Source organism: Larus michahellis, chromosome 1, assembly GCF_964199755.1.
Source record: "Larus michahellis chromosome 1, bLarMic1.1, whole genome shotgun sequence".
NCBI classification, from domain to species: Eukaryota; Metazoa; Chordata; class Aves; order Charadriiformes; family Laridae; genus Larus; species Larus michahellis.
This window is the reverse complement of record NC_133896.1, coordinates 92,434,133-92,452,612: the sequence shown is the minus strand read 5'-3', so window position 1 is coordinate 92,452,612 and position 18,480 is coordinate 92,434,133. Positions and strand designations below refer to the sequence as shown.

General features: G+C 40.4%; 1 protein-coding gene across 1 annotated transcript in view; it reads right to left on the bottom strand.

The window, feature by feature from the left end:
• Window positions 1-393: 393 nt before the first annotated feature.
• The window catches only part of MAN1A2 (mannosidase alpha class 1A member 2), a 138,899-nt gene continuing 120,812 nt past the window's right edge, over window positions 394-18,480 (bottom strand). Inside the window, exons 11-13 of the mRNA XM_074593251.1 lie at window positions 17,350-17,522; window positions 9,059-9,174; window positions 394-5,171 (exon numbers count right to left, since the gene is read on the bottom strand). Coding sequence (XP_074449352.1) covers window positions 5,039-5,171; window positions 9,059-9,174; window positions 17,350-17,522 — 422 coding nt within the window. The 3' untranslated portion in view covers window positions 394-5,038. The remainder of the gene's footprint in view (window positions 5,172-9,058; window positions 9,175-17,349; window positions 17,523-18,480) is intronic.

Here is an 18,480-nt window from a genome sequence, read left to right as displayed (position 1 = left end):
TTGTCTGCCTGCCCCCTTTATCCTCATCACTAAGAATCTTTGAACTTTTTAGCCACTTTCACACAAATTTAACAAAAGGGTAGAAATCTCAAAATTTTGAGATTTGGGGGCTTTCCCAACAGCATACAGAAACAGCCTCAAAATGTTGTACATTTAGCTACATCTTAGAGAAAAATTTGAGCGCTACAGTGACCTGTTAAAAGCAAGGAAGGGGTACAGGGGCTTACTTTTGCAATAGGGGGTCTTGCTACATGTTTAAGTTGACAAAGTCCCTAACAGAGCTGCAGGGGAAAGAAAAGCTGCAGCCCCACCAAGCCTATGAAAGAGGATCAGCTTCACAGTCCAGCGCTACAGGAGGTTGCTATTGAAGGCAAAGGACACAAAATGCACCTTTTTCACTTAAAGACATTCTTTATTCAATCTTTTTTATATACAATATTATTTTTAATCTGTAAAAAGTACATATGCAGGATTCCAGGTCAGAGGCAGAAGGTTTCCACATCAGAAGATAGACTTTTGCCCTTTTATTATTTTGGACGAAAAATAATCTGTGAATTTTAGACAAAGCAAGAATAAAGGCAGAATGCAAATCCAACTTCCACCAAGCGATTAGGATTAAAGGCAACAATTCACCATAACAAGTCAGGCTGCCTCCTTCAACTTCGGTGGTTCCCAACTTTTCTGGGCAATTACAGAGCAGTTTGTTAGAAGGAGCTAACAGCCGAAGCAGGGTAGTGCTTGTCATCTCTGCTACAGTCGTACACACATAACTTGCAAGAGAGCTTGGGTTTCCTCTTTGTATGGCAACGCAAACTCTTGAGTCAAAGACTGTTTCTCAAAATTCAAGGAGCGAAAGAGGGATGTCTTACCAGGGTGAACAGATCTCCGAACTACAGTGTGGATCAAGAGCTTGCTTTCATTTTTCTCTAGTAACAAGAAGCCCGTTTCTTATTTGTCCCCCACGGACTAGACTTATTAATGTACATAACAGGCTCAATTTGCTAAAAGCCTGTTACTACAGCCCTGAGATGTAAACTACCTCACCATTTCCTGTGGATGCCAGGTTACTTTGTTGATCTTTTCAATGTTTAATGCTATTAACCACTTCTCCATTCAGAAGAGGGAGAGTGGCATTATGAAGGTTTGTAATATCATTTCCTGAGGGATAGGAGAGGGGATCACAAAAGACAGCCCGGTAGGGCTTTGCTTAGCTCTAAGTCAGCAACAGGGTAGACCTTTAATCTTAAAGGATGGTATTACAGGGAGCGTGCAATTATTTTCTCTTCTCAGAACCTGGATACTCAACATACAAATCTTGTAAAATATTGGGTGGGAATATGTCAGTGATTGGGAGGTAGAAGACAGCGATCCACAAATTTGGAGTAGGGAGCTAAAGGAGCCTCAAAGGTGTGAATGGCACAGGGAACTACCTGCTTTTCCCTTTACTCCAGCATACTTACTATTTTCCATACTTTCCTTAAGCATACAGTTTTAAAGACTGTATTATGCAGAAAAATGAATACCCAAAATACCATTCAAGGTTTTGTTTTCCTTTAGAGGACAAAGCTAAGAAGTTGACTTCTTGACTGCAGGACACACACAGCTGCAGGGTGGTCAATGGAAGCTGCAGGAATCTGGCTTCTTTGAAAAGTCAAGCTGTCAAGTTAAGAAAAAAAATGTACTGCTAGCAGATCGTGACCAACAGGCAAGCCTGAGGCTTGGATTAGGAAAAGAACCCAACATCCTTGTTTTGACTGCATGCAAACAGGAAACAGACAATTCTGGGATTTCCAGGCTCTTGCCCAAATCCAATGTGCCAAAAACGTACATGATTTTCTGTTCTTTATTTCATCCTGTATGAGGAGAGGATATTGTAGAAATTGCTAAAATGGGACAGTTACCTAAAGAAAACGAGGATTGTTTTGTTAGAGAATACAGCGCAAGACTCGGAAACAACTAGGACTAAAAAGTCATTTTGTGCTTAAATTTACACCCTACCTTCATGAAAGTATGTAAGACAGCAGCAACAGAATGAAAATGGCAATATTCTACTGTACCCTACACACCCAGAGGGAAAAGAGTCTGAACTTTGGGTTGCACATAATGCCATTCTGCAGATCAGAACCCACTTCTCGGTGAAGGACCCAGAACGAGGGCACGTCACTTCAGTCAGAAGTTTCAATATCCGTGGTGCTTCGTTATTAAGCACCCATCTCGCTCAGAACCCATGACCTCCAAACTCAGCTTGCTCTAAGAAATCTCAGGATGGAGAGATTCATGAATGACACAGCAATTAGTCCATAAAATGCATTATTTTTGATAGACTATAAACATCAGTAGCTTCTAGAGGATAAGGATAGTTTGTATTTTAGAGAGTGATTGAGTAGAAACTGACAGCCATTGGGGTAACTGGAAAACGAGAAACAAGTGTCCTTTATTTGGTACCTGCTGCTTGTCTACACAAAGAAGAAATAGCAGTACTGTACATCTGCTTTGAGAAAAATACCATCCCATAACATGAAATGGCTTAGGTCCTCAACTCAAGCTTTCTTGTGGCAGTGAGTTAACCCATTGGGATTCATGGAGGAATTAATTTGAAGGGCTGCTCTTTAATTCACAAGAGGAGGTGGAAGAGGCAGCAATGAGAAGAAGTTTGCTGTTTCTGAGACTCCAAAATTCTGTTCTTGACCTTTCTCTGAACAGACTGGCAGCCATTCTATATCTGCATTTATCAGGAGGTATATGGGGATGGGTGTATGGGGTGGAAAGTGCGTTTTTCTTCCCTTCCTCCCCCCCTTCCTTTTTCCTTTATTTTTTTATTATTATTTTTAATAAGCAGAAGAGTCTGCTTTTCCTCTTTCTCCTTTGTATCCAGAGAGATTTAGGAGAAGAATGCAATCAAGTACAGTTTTAAACTAATAACAGTTCTCATGGGGTGGAAAAAACTCAATCTGAAAACACAACATATCTGAACTTTGGAAAATGAAAAATGACTAGCTCTTCAGCAAATCGCTGAATACTAATTAGAAAAATAAATTGATGTGGGACCAGTAAGAAGAACCCATTTATTAAGCTACTTTTAATTTTAAATAAACAATTAGTTGAATCGGTATTATTTACTATATCAATCACTTTATCAGTTCTTAAATTATTTTTAAGATACTGCTACAAATTACAGTAACTAAGCAACCGGTATTAAAGTAAAAACATTGAGATTGGAGATTCTTCCAAGCTCTCTGTCTATCTCATCTTAAACTAAAGTAACTGTCCAGAAAAAAAGCATCTGATAGCATTTTTTCTTAGATCGTGTGATGATTTCTGTGCCTAAGTTAGTGTCAAAGACAAGTGAAGAAAAATTTTATGGGGGAAATCCTACTACAATGTACAGTCAGATATATTATAATATCGTGCAGAGAAAAACTTTTGTATATAAAACTTCATATATAACATTTTTGAGGGGGAGAAATAGCACTCACTCCCTTTAGATCTGAGGCTGGACTGCTGTAGCTCAATGACGAGTTCTTCCACTCACTCTAGTATGAAAACACAATCAAGATTTTTTTTATAAGACTCAACCTGTGTACTAATTAGGAGGAAAAGGAGCACCTCACAGCTCCTTTTCAGCAAAGGGGCCAGTCCCCATGGGAGAGGGATTGAAAAGAATAATTTGAGCTGTAAGGATTTTGAAACAATGGTAAAAAAAAAAAAAGAGATTGAGATACACTTGAAAAGCCAAAACTTATTTTAGCAAATAAATGAAGATGGAAGCAGACTCCGTTCAAGTGATACTGTCCTGCACAGCCTAGGAGTACTCAGGGGAAAAAAAACCTATGCAGGTAAACAGCATCTCATTTCTCATAAACTAAGGGAAAAAGATACTCTTCAGTTTCTTTTTCCACTCAAATGCATGTTGTTTCCAAAGAAGATCATGTTGGCTTTGTACTGAAGCACCAAAAGGAGTTTTGTAAACTAAATCAAAGACAGTCTGGGGCTTCTGTTATACACATACCTGCAAAGAAGGTTCCATGAATACTACCCAAAGAATGAAATTTAACTTTTAGGAACAATCTTGATTGTGTGGAAAAATACAAAGCAACAAACTTCTGCTGCTTAGCTAAGGGGGAGCATTTTTAAGTGCCGTATACTGTATCTCGTTACATAAATCATGAGAGACTGTTTTTCTCTCTGTTTATTTAGCTAATAAGAGAATGTTTTTTTCCATCTGACAGGATTTGTGAGGAAGGGAAACTTAAGCTCCTTCCTACCCCTGCGATATGCTCCAGACTCTGTGACTGTAGCTTGCCAAATGAACTAAGCCAACGCTGCTGACGGTGAACAAACGACCAAATGCTTACTAATTGTTTTTTTTTTTATGTAAGCATACGGCACAGATCTTTCAGCATTATTTTGAAAAGGGAAAATGAGGAGGCAATAGTTTTTATAGTTTAGAGTTGAGTTTTAATAGCTTAGAGGCCCTGAGAATGGCTGCCAGTCTGGACGAACAGATGCTCCTTAGAAAATTCAGACAGGTACAGAAAAAAATCCAAATCCTGATGCTGCTGGTGCAGTGATGTTGCTTTTTGTTGTTGCTTTGTTCATGCCATCATCAAACACAAAAAAAGAAAAATAAAATCTAGGTATTTGGAACCCACCCAATCTGAAGAGGTGACTGATGTGCTGTTCCTTGCAACAGCCAACTGCAGCAAGTTCCTCTCCCTGGATGGGAAAGCCTCTTCTTCCGTATGCTGCTGTGTTTATACTAAACAGTAGATTCGATGTCTTGCTAGGGTTCAAAGCACATGAAGTCTCTGTCCTGCAAATACCACACTAATGTGTTTTGGTCATGTATAAAACAACTTTTTTTCAGTTTTAACTTATCTATATGTTGAAGAGCTTTGTTTCTCACGCCAGTATTTGCTTGACTCAGAGGTCTAGTTTTTATCAAGTGTCTGTCTCCTCTCCTGCTTAAAGTCTCAAGTGGTCCATGTAAACAAATCAGAGCTGAAAACAGTCTCTTTTCCTCTTCATAGAGCTGTTTTTATCGATATGCAGGATTTCCTGACAGTGTGGTGTTGGCTAAATGTAAAACAGGCAGAGGATGAGCTTCTGTGTTAAAAACCCAGTTGTCTAATGGTAGAAGGTCATCATTGGAGAAAAGCAGATACAAATACCTAGATATCAAGACAGAGAGGAAAAATGGTGAGTATTAAAACAGAGTAACAGACAGGAAGGGGCAACACAGCAGCTTCAGGCCACCCAAGTTAGCAGCTAAAGCTACAAACAAGTTACTTGCTTTCAATTTTCATAGAGCACACACGCTATCTTCCCCATTATAATGATCTGAAAAGTCATTTTTATCATGATCAAGCCCTTCAATGAAAAGTTGTTATGAAGACAACATTTTAATTTCTCCAAATAACTTTTGGTTTTGGAAACAAAGATTTCGAGGAAGCACAAGCAAAGCCAGTAAGCGACGCCAGATAATCTGACTTGTCATCACCATGCTGGAAGCTGGTTCAGCTTCTTGTGGGAAGAAATGGGCCAATATATTGCACAGAAGGGATTCATAAATGTTGTACATTATAAAGCAATGCAGAGCAAATGAAGCATGTAACCAAGTTAAGGTTTCTGGACATGTGTGGAAGAAGAGTATTTTTTGGTTCTTTTTTCTTACTACACACTTTTGAATGTGGCTGTGCTATGATCTCTAGGAGATATTGGTAGAAGGGATCTTTGTCAAGGCTTCCAAACTCCATTGCTAAAATTCAAAAGGCATTTCCCTTCTTCCAGGAAGCCTGACTGGGGAAATGCAAGCATAAGGGACAGGACAAGGGGCAATGGGCACAAACTGGAACACAGAAAATTCCATCTCAACAGGAGAGAAAACTTCTTTACTTTGAGGGTGGCAGAGCCCTGGAACAGGCTGCCCAGAGAGGTGGTGGAGTCTCCTCCTCTGGAGATATTCAAAACCCGCCTGGATGTGCTCCTGTCCAACCTGCTCCAGGTGACCCTGCTCTGGCAGCGGGGTTGGACTAGATGATCTCCAAAGGTTCCTTCCAACCCCTACCATTCTGTGATTCTGTGATAACATCATGGATGTACAGGACCTCTCAGCTTCTCCTTCAGCCTGGTTTCTTCCCATCCAGAAAACGACAGGTCTTGCAGCATGTGACAAGGAAGGGGTGTCATTTCCACTACTGGGCTCTGTCACATCTAGAATGCAGATGCACATTGTTCTGCCTTCGCTCTGCTGAGGCTGCTGTCACTTTGCTCTCTCTCAATCAGACTACTATCTACAGTCATGTGTCACTGCCTGATCGTCTTCCCATTACCTTTATTTGCCGGTTGTATCCACAGCACAAGTCAGTGAAGCTCTACTTTTTTTTTCCACTTCCTCACCAATTAACTGTTTACAGATAAAAATTTCTTGCTGAGATGATTCAGTTTCGTCCTGCATATCTAGTTTCTTTCTCTCCATTTTTCATTCATCTTTAAAGTGTCACGTCTTTCCTTTCCTCCTTAATCCTTCCTTGCTTTCTCCCTCTGCCGCTCTCCGAACTCTTTTTCACCATAGCAGCGTTTCATCTTACTCAAATTCACCTTCCTCATTTGATTCATGCTTTTCCTTTGAATAACTTAAGCAACCTATTTCTATGTCTTGCTCCTTCCCACTCAACAACTATCTTCTTGCCACTCATACTGTCCAAACACTATAATTTGGCAAGTATCTCTGATGAGCCAAAGTATCTGAGCAGCATGTTTGGAAGAGGTATAAATTTTGACCTTGAGGGGAACGAAGTTGCAGAAGTTATCGTCAATAGCAGAGACGATCACAGCAGGAATTCCATAACACATGTTTTATGCCCCTCTTTTGAGGGACAACATTTTTCTCATGGCATCACACCCAGCCCTTCCGTCTTTATTTTCATAGCCATTTGATCTATCCTGACCTTATATTCTTTATTTTATCTCAAGGTGATAGGAGTTTCTGGTTTGGCTATGCCAATAGCATCAACATCAAATACCTAATATCCAGTTCTCCAATAAAACTCCATTTTGTCCCACAAGCAGGAAATGATCCAAACCAAAAGCCAATAAACATTTCTCAGTTCCTCCCTAGAACTGCCTTCTTTTGCCATGCTTGCACTATAACGCATCCAGTTATTGAGTGATACATCAGTGGATTTTCGTATCTCCTTGTGATTATTTAAGATGCAGACAGGATTCTGGCGATACTTCAAAGGTCAGCCTTGTCACCACAGAAGTCCCTTAGGAGCAGATTTCATTCTCTGATTTGGCTTTTATAGGCAGATCAATCATCCTAAGATCACCTCCTGGGGAGGTATTGCTTCTCTGACTGGACCTGTTTGAAACCGCTGCCTCTCTCTTTGGGAGTATAGCTTTTAGGCTCCAGAAAATGAACTCAAAGGAGTAAGTGAAATAAAATTAATGAAGACAACACAGCAGGTAGCAGTGGCTGACTTTATTTTTATAATAATAACATGGGGTAACAAAGTATTGTAACTATGTAGAGGAGTCTCGTAAGGAGCCAGCGGAAGGACAGAATAGCCAGACTCCCCTCATATGTGATGAATTCAGAGCCCCTTCTTGCGAGTGAAACATCTTGCGGTGCCTGAGGCAGGCACCAGTACTGCTGCTTTCAGAACCTGCTTTCTCCCCGCTGCAATTTGAGCTCCCAATACCCCAAATCAATCTTCACATACATCAGCTGCAGCTAAAACCTGAAAATCTGATATTGTTGATACTGTAAACTCTGCTGCTGTATAGAAACCCTGTTTATTCCGCAAAGCCTGCATGGCATGCTAGACTGCCAAATGGTTACAACTGTTTTTTCATCATATCACTGGGTTGTAAAGACAGAAAGGGCACCTTAATGAGTCTTCGTTGCCGACAGGTTTGTGCAACAACATATGTATCATCCCTTCCATCACATGTTGGCAGAAAGTGGCTATATAAGCAGAGACAACAACCAAGTCTCCTAATTGCAGCTCCGGTCTCATTCACGTTACCAGCAGTGGCTTCTGTCTATGGATTTAACTAAATAAAACATCCACCAAACTGTTATGCAGGAGGGGAAAAAAAAGGGTAGGGAATATACAGCCAACTTGGGACATTTTTCTTCCAAAAGTATATAATTCAGAGGATTTCAGGGAGATAACCCATACAGGAATCTCGGCAGATTTCAATGCCAGAAGTGTATTACCAAATTTGCTGACGTAACTTGACTATCGAGAAAATTGTCACACGTTAGAAGACATTGCTTCATAGGCACAACCCCAGAGCGATCACAACCGTGTGATTAAAGAATGCTCTTGATAGCTGGTTTGTGTCAATGATGAAGGAGATGAGTAGCCATGACACATTAGCTCAGTTTTAAAAATGGATCTCTTAGTAAAATCTCCATAATATATTCCAATTTTTATACTGTTGTTTCTTATTATTATGGCATATTCTAGTATAGCATTTTTTGTTATTAATTAAAAAGAAACCTGGTGGAAGACCAGTGACATTGAGCATTTTAACTTGAACTAAATAGGCAACAGAGTGCATTAGCTTCTGCAGGATGGACCGCAGACGTCCTGCTGATTTGACTGAACTGAAAATATTTAGGTATGTAAGAGAGAATAAAATACGCCTGATACTCTTGCTTACAACAAAAAGCGTTCTAGAAAAATATATTGTGGGATAAATACAGAAAAATCATCCAAGGGCATGAAGGACTTTTGTTCCCTGCGTTTACTCCCTCCCAGTGACACACACAGGAGAAACAGGTTCTACAGTATGACAGCATGGCACATGCTTTTTTAAGACACATCAAATCAGCATATCTGAAGCATATAAGCTTCTTGAATGGGAAATTGCACTTATGTTTTCTGCTGGTAAAATGGGCTGATCTGGGACTCTAGAGCTGGGGGAAAAAAAAGCCCAAACCATAAACCACCCTGACAAGACAGCAGATTATTTGTTGATCCATGATATTCTTCTAGAATTTAGATGTTAGCTTTTACAGGAAGATGCAAGAGTAAAGAGAACTTACTTCAAAGTTTCAGCAAGGAAAAAGCTCTGCTGTACGTCGTCGTACGTAGGAGATGAGGAATAGACATCCTTGACACCAGAAAAACCACCACTGACTCGGCAATACTTGTCAATTGCCTGCAAAGAGGAAAGGAAAAGGAGAGTTTAATTGTAGAGCAAAATTTGGAAACGTTAAAGGATCAGGCTTGATCAACAAAGGAGGTAGCTGCATTTTTTCACGCTGCATTACTCTGTTGCAAATCTCCTTGTCAGAGGATGCTGTGGATGTTAACAGTTTGTGCTGACCAAAAAAAATGAAAAGGTACTAGACACACAGAGAAGTAAAATCCCACCAGGGCTACTAAAAACACCACAACTGGCAAACTGCTAGATGGTAAGAAAGTATTCTGAGGAATTCTGTTGACTGATATTGATGACAGGACATGGAATCAGTAGACTTTTGCTCTGAGCTGGTACGGCTCCTCATAGGTAACACTGAGCAGAACATCCATCAGTCAATCAACGCAACGTGTGCTATGAGGTGCATAGGAAGAAGACAAACATCCCTGGATTTTGCAGCTGGAAGAGTTCGAAGAGTTATAGGAGCTCTATGACTAGTAGCTAGTCATAGGGACTTCCTGAAAGAGGAATAAAATACTGTACTCGTCTTTAGGGACTGTTGATTTCACCTTATAAACTCTTCCAGCTGCTGCTTTCTCCCCACATTTCGAACTCCTACATGTGCTCTTCTCTGTTTCCCTTTTATACAGTTGAAACTCAAGTCAGCTTGTGTGCTGGGCTGCCGGAGAGCTCTTTATCTTTAAAGCATGCCGTTTAAATCCATAAACATTCTATGCAGAAAGGGGCCAATGGATCCACGATTCACAAATCACCCAGCTAGTCAGCTCCAACACAGCACTGCAAAAAGCACAATGGAAGAGGAGGAGACTGGAAAGAACGAGTTAGTATCTCAGAGCACCTCTCGCCTACGCTTTCATTATTCCACTCACATGCACGACCTTACAGCACACAAGGATATCAGCCATTAAAACCGGCCGCAAAGAAACGACTCTGAAATGATTCACAGGTTATTTGTGCTTCCCTGCTGCTTTGGCAGTGCTTCCTCAGCAGACACCAACTCTTTTAATAGATTCATGCAGGGACAGAAAAGGCACAGTGATGAAGGAAAATGTTGGCTGTCATTACCAACTACTGAATGTAGCTACCTGTAGTTCAGTAATCTATGATTCAGCCCGTTAGCCTGTACGAAGTTTCTCTCCACATGGTGTTTTAGACCCAGATATTCGTTAATTCTGAGTTTTGCTAGTTATACTCAACAGAAGCTGAGGGGAGTCAAGGCAGGGGAGCAAACAAGTTTTGAATGATGTCCCTTTTTATGCAGAGAAAACAAATTCAATCAAAATTAACTCTTCAAAGTCATTAATATAGCCTTTTACTAGAAATACTGGGAAACAAAGGGTAATTTTCCATTGGACCTGAAGTATGCTGGCAGATCCCATCACTGAAATCAGAAGGAAAAGGCAAATAAGCAAGGAGAAGGAAAAGGCAAATAAGCAAGGTATCAAGGACAGTAAGCTATAGCACACCAGGTACTATAATTCACCTCCTCCTAGTACACACTCCTAACCTGTGGAAATGTGAGGTTGTTCATGGACCAAAGAATAATCCAGATTGTACAAAGTTCTTTCAAATTTCTGAAGACCAAGATTTTTAAAGAAGCAAGAGGAGAGACTGGCAAAAGGATGTTACTGGAATGGCGGTTGCTCTAGAGCCTGAGCTTATGTCAAGAAGGGTACTCTCTTTCTTGGGAAAATCTAATTCTTCCTGTAATTCCTTATCTCAAGTGGAGCTTTCTCCGAGTTTGGATGGAAACGCTCCCTGTTTTTGTTGGGACTTGAGGCTATAAGGAGAAAGTGTCTGGATGAATTCTTTTCAGATCTGGTTACCTGTGCAGGCTAGGGTTACGCTGAGACCATTCACATGTTGGGATTTGGGTTGACCAGGTTTTCTCTACAGTCTGGAGAGGAAGGTGTATGTGACACATCTCACCCAACAGCATCACACGCATGACAATCTCTCTGTTTGCATGCTCTTGCATACCACAAGTGATGCTAGCTATCACATGGTAGCCAAACAGGAAAGAAAGAATACATACACTGTTTATGGAACCATTTGCATGTTCCTTCCCACAAGTCCTACAGCCGCCAGGCAGGTGTGATATGAAGAAACAAGAGCCAAAGCACTTTTGCTTTCTAGGCAGGAAATGAAATGCCTCCTCTTGCCACTATCCCCTTTTTTATGATACTGCAGAACACGATCTTGTCTCTGCTGTGGAGCGTGGCAAGACTGGAGGAGAAGCTCCAACGGTTACGATCCTGGCAGAATTCCTAGCGTGCAGAGTCTGACCTTGCAGGCGTTCCTCTGGTCAACGGCTCAGCAACCCTGACACTGTTCCACGGCTTGGATAGGAGAAACTTGCTAGTGATTGGGGCAAAATGAAAGAAGGAACAGACGGTACCACTGTTAGGACATTGTGCCCTGCCTCCCCAAAAATTAAATCTCCAAGTCAGCCTAAGAGTCACAACTCATTTATTCTGGAGACTGCAGACAACAGATAGCACTGAGATCCTGCTCTGTGCCGTAGAGGTCTCATGCTTGGATAAGTGAGTGCAACACTGGTGAAGCTGGCAGGCCTAGAAGCCTGAAGAAAGAAAATGTGTGATTTATATTGATGTTATTTTACCTTACAATTACCAAGTAGTCTTGTATCTTCAGAAATTTCTCCTTGGGGAGACAGGCTCTGGCGAGACTGGAGTTTAGGATACGGAGAGGATTTATCTGAGTTGATCAGTGATCTGGACACTGCAGGTGGCAATGAACTGTAGAGGAAAAAAACCTCCGAAACACTGCTATACAGCTAGTTCTTCAAGTATGGATAAACAAATTGTCCTTGATTCAGAGGTGTACAGAACTTCAGGAAACTGGCTGAAAAGTTTGGTGCTGTAGACAAGCTGCTTAAAAGGCACTTGAAGTTTGCAGTGTTCTGCCTTCACATGGATCTCAAAGTACTTGGTGTAGAGACATCTGACTTGCCACCTGGATACTCTTTTTGCTCAAGAGCTGAAGACCAGTTTCCTTGATAAAATGATGCTAAATTTATTGAACCCTAGAATACAGGTAAGTCTTAGATGACTGGAAGGATATCAAGGCAATGCTACTATTACGAGGCATTGGCAGGCTGACTGAACAATTTTAGGATGGTGTATCTGATGTTAGTCCCAAATAATTATCGGAAAACAAGAAAAAAAATTTAAAAGAACAAGAAGATAACTGACACCGAGCAGCATGGGTTTATAGAAAACTACCTTGCTCACAAGCTTGATTTCATTCTTTGAGGTCTACAAATTGACAAATACAGGTAACTGTAGAGGTGTAATAAACTTAAAAGTTTCTGAAGCAACTGACATGATACCATAAGACGTTAAGATAAAACAAAATAGCACTACATCATATCGACATTACTATCTTAATTCAAAACCAACTGACAGTGGTCTAAGAACAAACTGGCAATGTAAAATCATCTCCAAATAGAGCTGCTTCTAACAGAGATCCACAAGGAATAGTCTGAACTTTTATCAGTCACTGCAACACAGCTGCTGGCAAAAATGACATGGGTAAATAACTGCAGACAGTATACTCTGGCAGCGACTGGGGCCCAAACAAAATGAGTTTCATATAACCAGGTACATAATCCTAAATCTAGACATAGAGGCTGTGTAACTGCAGAACCAGATTAGCCTGGAAAGTAGAGACACTTAAAAGAATTCAGTGGCCGCATGAGACAATCCAGTACGAGTTCCTGCTAGGATGTTGTGGCAGGTGTACACACAGGGATAGTAAACAGTAGCAGAGATATAATTTTACTTTTGCACAGATCTGTGGGTGAAGTCAAAACTGGAATATGCAAGTCTAGAATTAATTTTTTAAAAAGGATGATGAACTGACGTGGGTGCAGACACTTGGAGAAAATGCTTTACAGTGGGAGACAATACAATTTGTTTAGCATCTTAAGTACATTCGGTAGTAAGCTTATTGCAATCTATAAAAACTCTTTGGAAAGAAATGGGGGGGGAATAAAATACATTTTAACACGGTATAGGAAGTCATAGGAAAATCCAGTGATTGGCAGCTGAAACTAGACAAATTCAAATGGGAAATAAAACATATATTTTTAACAGCAGAAGTAATTAAATAATGGAACAAACTATCAAGAGAAGTGGATTTTCCAGTTCCGTTTATTCAAATCAAGAGTGGAAGAGAAGAATATGCAATACTGTACTCTTGCCAAGTACACGTGTCTTGGCTCAAAACCGATGCAAAGCGAAATTTCAGGGCCTGTGGTATACAGGGAGGTCAGAGTTGATCTAAGTCCTTTGGAACTAAAATTGGAGGTGCCTCTAGATGGGATCCCAGCTCCCTCTGCTCCTCTGAGGGTGTTTTTGTGGTTGCATTTGTGACTGTTCTTGACTATGCCAACAATATGCTCATAAAAACTGTGCCAGTTTCTCCACCAGCTTACCTCCCAAAACACCTCTCTGTGGTACTCACAGCTTCCAACCCATGAACTCTGAACCCGTTTCTTTCACCTCCAACCTATACCTGCCTCCTTCCCTTCCACTTTGCTTCACTAAGTAGAGAGCCTATAGGTTTTTCTGCTCCATCTTACTGTCAGTCCTCAATTTGCCTGAAGTTAGCCTGAACCTGAAGTCTTATATATTATTTTCACTCTAAGTAGAAACTCCGAATGAACTCTGCAGCTTCCCTGGTGCAATCCTGCTCAGTCAGATACGCAAGTCCCAAACAGTTGAACCCTTCAGTCAGATAGCTTAGATCAGTAATTGGCTTTACATTCCTATTGTGAGGCAGTGGCTTTTATTGCTTTCAAATAATTAATTAAAATTATTTTAAAATAATTTCAAATTATTTTCAAATAATTTTCAAATAATTAATTAAAAGGATCTTAGTCATTTTTTCTATTTACCCTGAATATCTTGCATGTGTATTTCTGTAATACTTCAGCCGGCCCCCCAGCATACTATCATCCAATTTGGCTGGCCCAGTACAATTGAGATTGATGTTGTCTCTACTGCTAAGTATAGTATTAGGGAGAATTAGCCTTTTTTTATTAGGAAAGAGATAAAGACCCTGTCACAGAGATTTATGATCACTGAGGAAATATAAGATTCAACTTCCTGGTTTTTCCCCCACAGACACTGGATTTGGAGAGATGTGACAACGCAGGCCTTAGTCAAAGCACAACATCTGCACTAAAATGTCCAAGTTTTGTGCAAAAATCTAGATAATAAAGCCACAAAAAAGCTGCCAATGGTGAAACAGATAAAGAAGTTACAGTACAAAGATGTGCACATGCACACAATCCAGCCCTCTGTGCAAATTCCCATTGATAAAAGGCAGAGAGAGATTTGGGCTGGGAGTGCTAAAGAGACTTAAGTAATGCAGTATACTTAAAAGCCAGGTGGTTCTGCAGTGTATCCTGGATGATCTCTGAAGAGTTCTTAAAATGAGAGAAGCAGACTTCTAACATATCGGTGGACTAACCCAATCCATTCGGGTAGGGATGTATTCATGCATTCAAAGAAAGAAACAAGTGAGACCACTAAGAAGTCATCAAACACCAGGTTCAATGTACAAAAATAAGACCATTTAGAACTCGGAAACAAAACTCAGTTTCCCCAAAACTTTAAAAGAACTACTAGACTTCTGATGAAGAAAATCTCATTCACCACGGGAAGTCTGTAATACAGATTTCAAAGTACGCTTCAGTGGTTGAAAGGCAAATGGAAAGCGAACACAGACAGTGCTGTACACGAGCAGCAAGCCAAGTGCTCTGTGTGTCATACCGGACTCTTCTTTATTTATAAATGGAGGAATAAACACAACCAGAGCTGTGTGCGGTAGGGAAGAAGGGAAAGTAGTGAGTAGGTGTGAGGAGCAAACACATGAACTTATTATCTATATGCAGGGAACAGAAAACCATGGGGAACAAAAAACTGCCCGAGCTTCTGGGTTAGCATGACAGCAGGGGAAAGAAAATCTGTAATTGTGGGAGGGAGGGGTATGCAAAACCATTTATGAAGAGTGCAAAAATATTTTACGGCTATGTTGGATAAAGAAACTCTTTATTGAGGGAGCAAGCAAAAAAATAAGGCACTCTGTAAGGACAGAGGCAGTTAAGCACGTGGGCTGCTTGATTTACACAACTCCCATGCAGGTTGACAGAAGGATAAAATAAAATCCTACCCTGCACACAGAGGAAATTGGAGGCAGAGGAGGAGGAAGGGAGGGTTTGAGTTTGAAAGCATTAATGGGGAGCATGATATGAAGACTAATGGAGAAAACAAAACAAAATGTGATTCAAAAGACGTGCTTTGCTTAAGAGACAGAACTTGGCCTTGAAAATTTATATTTGTATATTCATTGGCCTAGTAGAAAGGACCCAATCTCAGCTTGGATCATCCAGCCATAGCTTCTGACAGGAGCGGGCGTTAGATCAGCAAGCATCTGTAGTACACACAGTGGCAAGGAGCAGTTTACTAAATCTGTTTCTTTGTCATATTAGAAACATGCATAGTTTGGGCAGGAGGGATGATGTGACTCAGTGTTTGATGTTTTAGAGAGCGCGGCAATGCATTCTGGAATACAAATGTGACAAAAGTGGAACCTCTCTCCAGAGTAACAATGTTGGTTGTAACTAAATAGTCTACAAGGCAAAACCAAGGCTAAGACACAATCTTAAAATACTTGATTTTTTCTACATGATTGTAACAGCGCTGAGCGAAGGATAGGGATGAACTCAGCTGAATATTCTGAACCTGCCTTAACTATCTTCTACCTGATGAATACAGACTTCTCAACAGGTCTCTTCCTTCAAGTCCGTTTTCTGTGTCTCTTGCCTTTGGAGCGAAACTGGCTTTCACCTGCAGAATAAACTTTCTCCAGGCTCTTGGTTCATCTCTTCCTTGATCTCTGTTGGCTATACTCAAAATATTTCACTACTGTCTTGTTATCTTTAATATTTATTCACATGTCTGAAACTGGCTTTCAGCTGTGTTTCCAAAGGCTGCTGGAGTTATAGCAGGAAAGTGGAGGAGGAGTTGTAGTAATGCACAGATCCTGAAGACGACCAGAAAACTGCTTGGTCAGCAAATTAGTTCTGCACAACCTCAGTACAGACCACGGGGTGGAAGCAGTGAGAATCATGAGACCAAAAAAACCTCACAAGTTCAGCCCTAGGAAGCATTTAAAAGAAGTCTTTTGGGGATTACAAATAATTTTTACAACTAGAATATTATATTGTCATGTGAAAATGAAACCTAGTTATTCATATAGCCCATAATCTATGACTATCAGGCAAAGAAGTTATCCACCTATGTACAAAGGATGAATGAAGGAAGGCCATGAGCAACAGACCTCTGCTAAGAGTCTTACAATGAGTCCGGGCTTCTGTAGACCATTACAAGCATTTCCAATGAGGAAGACTCAGATGCATTTTCACACTTGGGAATTCAGTTAAAACACGCAACAATCCAGGAAAGCAGCTATTCAAAACCAGCAACAATCTCTAAAATACCTTAGCAACAACTTTTAAGTTCTGCCTTATGCGCCATTACTTATTCACTTCCCTTTCTGGTCTACTTCTAGTGATGTAATTTTTTGTTATAATTGAGTAAATCTAAACTGACTGGCAAATTTCCTTCCTTCCAGTCAGACAACTAAGAAAAGAAACAGCCATGATACCAACCCACATACACGTATGTATGTGCTCTCTAGTCTACAACCCATCTGAGAACAGTTTTCCTGCCATTTCTGTTTTAATAGCTGACCAAGAAGAAACCCTAAGAATAGCTTTGTCTTTTAATCTAATCTGAGTGCTAACACATGCTTAACAAAGTTATTTATAATACACTTTCATTTCCCAAGATAAATTACCTCTCCTGGGGGCTGTGGACTACTGATAACAGCAGGAGTCCTGACCAGCAGATTTTATTTCCATCCCTAAAACTCATCAGCTCTATGATGCCGAACACGTCTCTTTTCTGTGCATCTGTTTCAACAGTTGCAAAACAGGAATAACTGCGCGCACCCCCGTATGTTTACAGGGACTCGTGAAAATCAATTACCATTTGAAGTGTTTCAGTACCACGGGATGAAAGTGACTACAAAAGGAAAATATGTAAAATTAATTTACTGACAGATAATTAATACATTTACCTGTGTTGCCTCCCAGCCCCACTGCCTGTACTTGGGATCGTGGGTGAATCTCCACATATACCAGTAGGTCTCAATCACCTCTGGTCTTAGGATGTAATACTTCTCATTCTGCCGCACTGCCACCGCCTCTACACCTCCATCAAATTTGAATGCTTCTGGACCCAGCTTTAATGCTGCAGAGGAAAGGGAAAAAAAATATAAAATTATTCCTTACCAATCTTTGCAGGAAGGGTGGCTAGGAAACTGCTATATCCCAAGCATGTGAGAAAAGCAGAAACTAGCTTGTCTTTAAGAAGTCTCATAAATATTTCCTATTGTTGAGGCCTGTAATTTTCCTTATGAATAATTTATCCAATTCCTGTGAGAAAACTACCTATCTTGATGGGAGTACAGTAATCCTCTTGAAAACTAATGAAACGCTAAGAATATAAACACGTTAATGCATTCAATTATAGGATAAAATTAAAGTGACCGACATCAGTTCTTTACAAGCAAAAGAAAAAAAGTAGGGTCAACAGAGGTTTTGATGGCCTTTGATCCCACCAAGGACAGCGCCAAAAGATCTTGGAACAAAACCAGGTATCACCATCTCAAATAACCTGCATCTTTATCCAGACTCACTCGGTTTAGGGAAGTGCTGTCAGGCCATGGTAACTGATGTGCTTCATAATGTGATCCTCAATTATTACAACTAGGCAATGAAAACTTAGCACACCTGAAAATAAATCTCTGAACTAAGAGATTCACTATTTCAGCCCTTAAAGGAAGCTGTAACGGCCCTCTGTCAGCATCTGGAAGACTATTCATATAAAAAGGAGGTACCTGTAGAAAAACTGTCTACAATATGAAGATGCAATCACATATTTTTTTTTATTATACAGCTACACATTATCCCTCAAATTTGACATAAATAATGCACTCTTGGCTACAGCTGTACACCCCACCCACCCACCCCACCCCGCTCTGGCAGAGAATTTTTAAGGCACTGAACTTTGAAGATGCACTCAAGCTTTAAAAATTATCGGAGAGATTAATCACGTAATTCCTATGGTCTAGAGGCTCAAATTAACCATGGTCTCACGAGTCTGAAAGGGAAACCTTAGAATACTACAATGAAAAATATGAACGCTT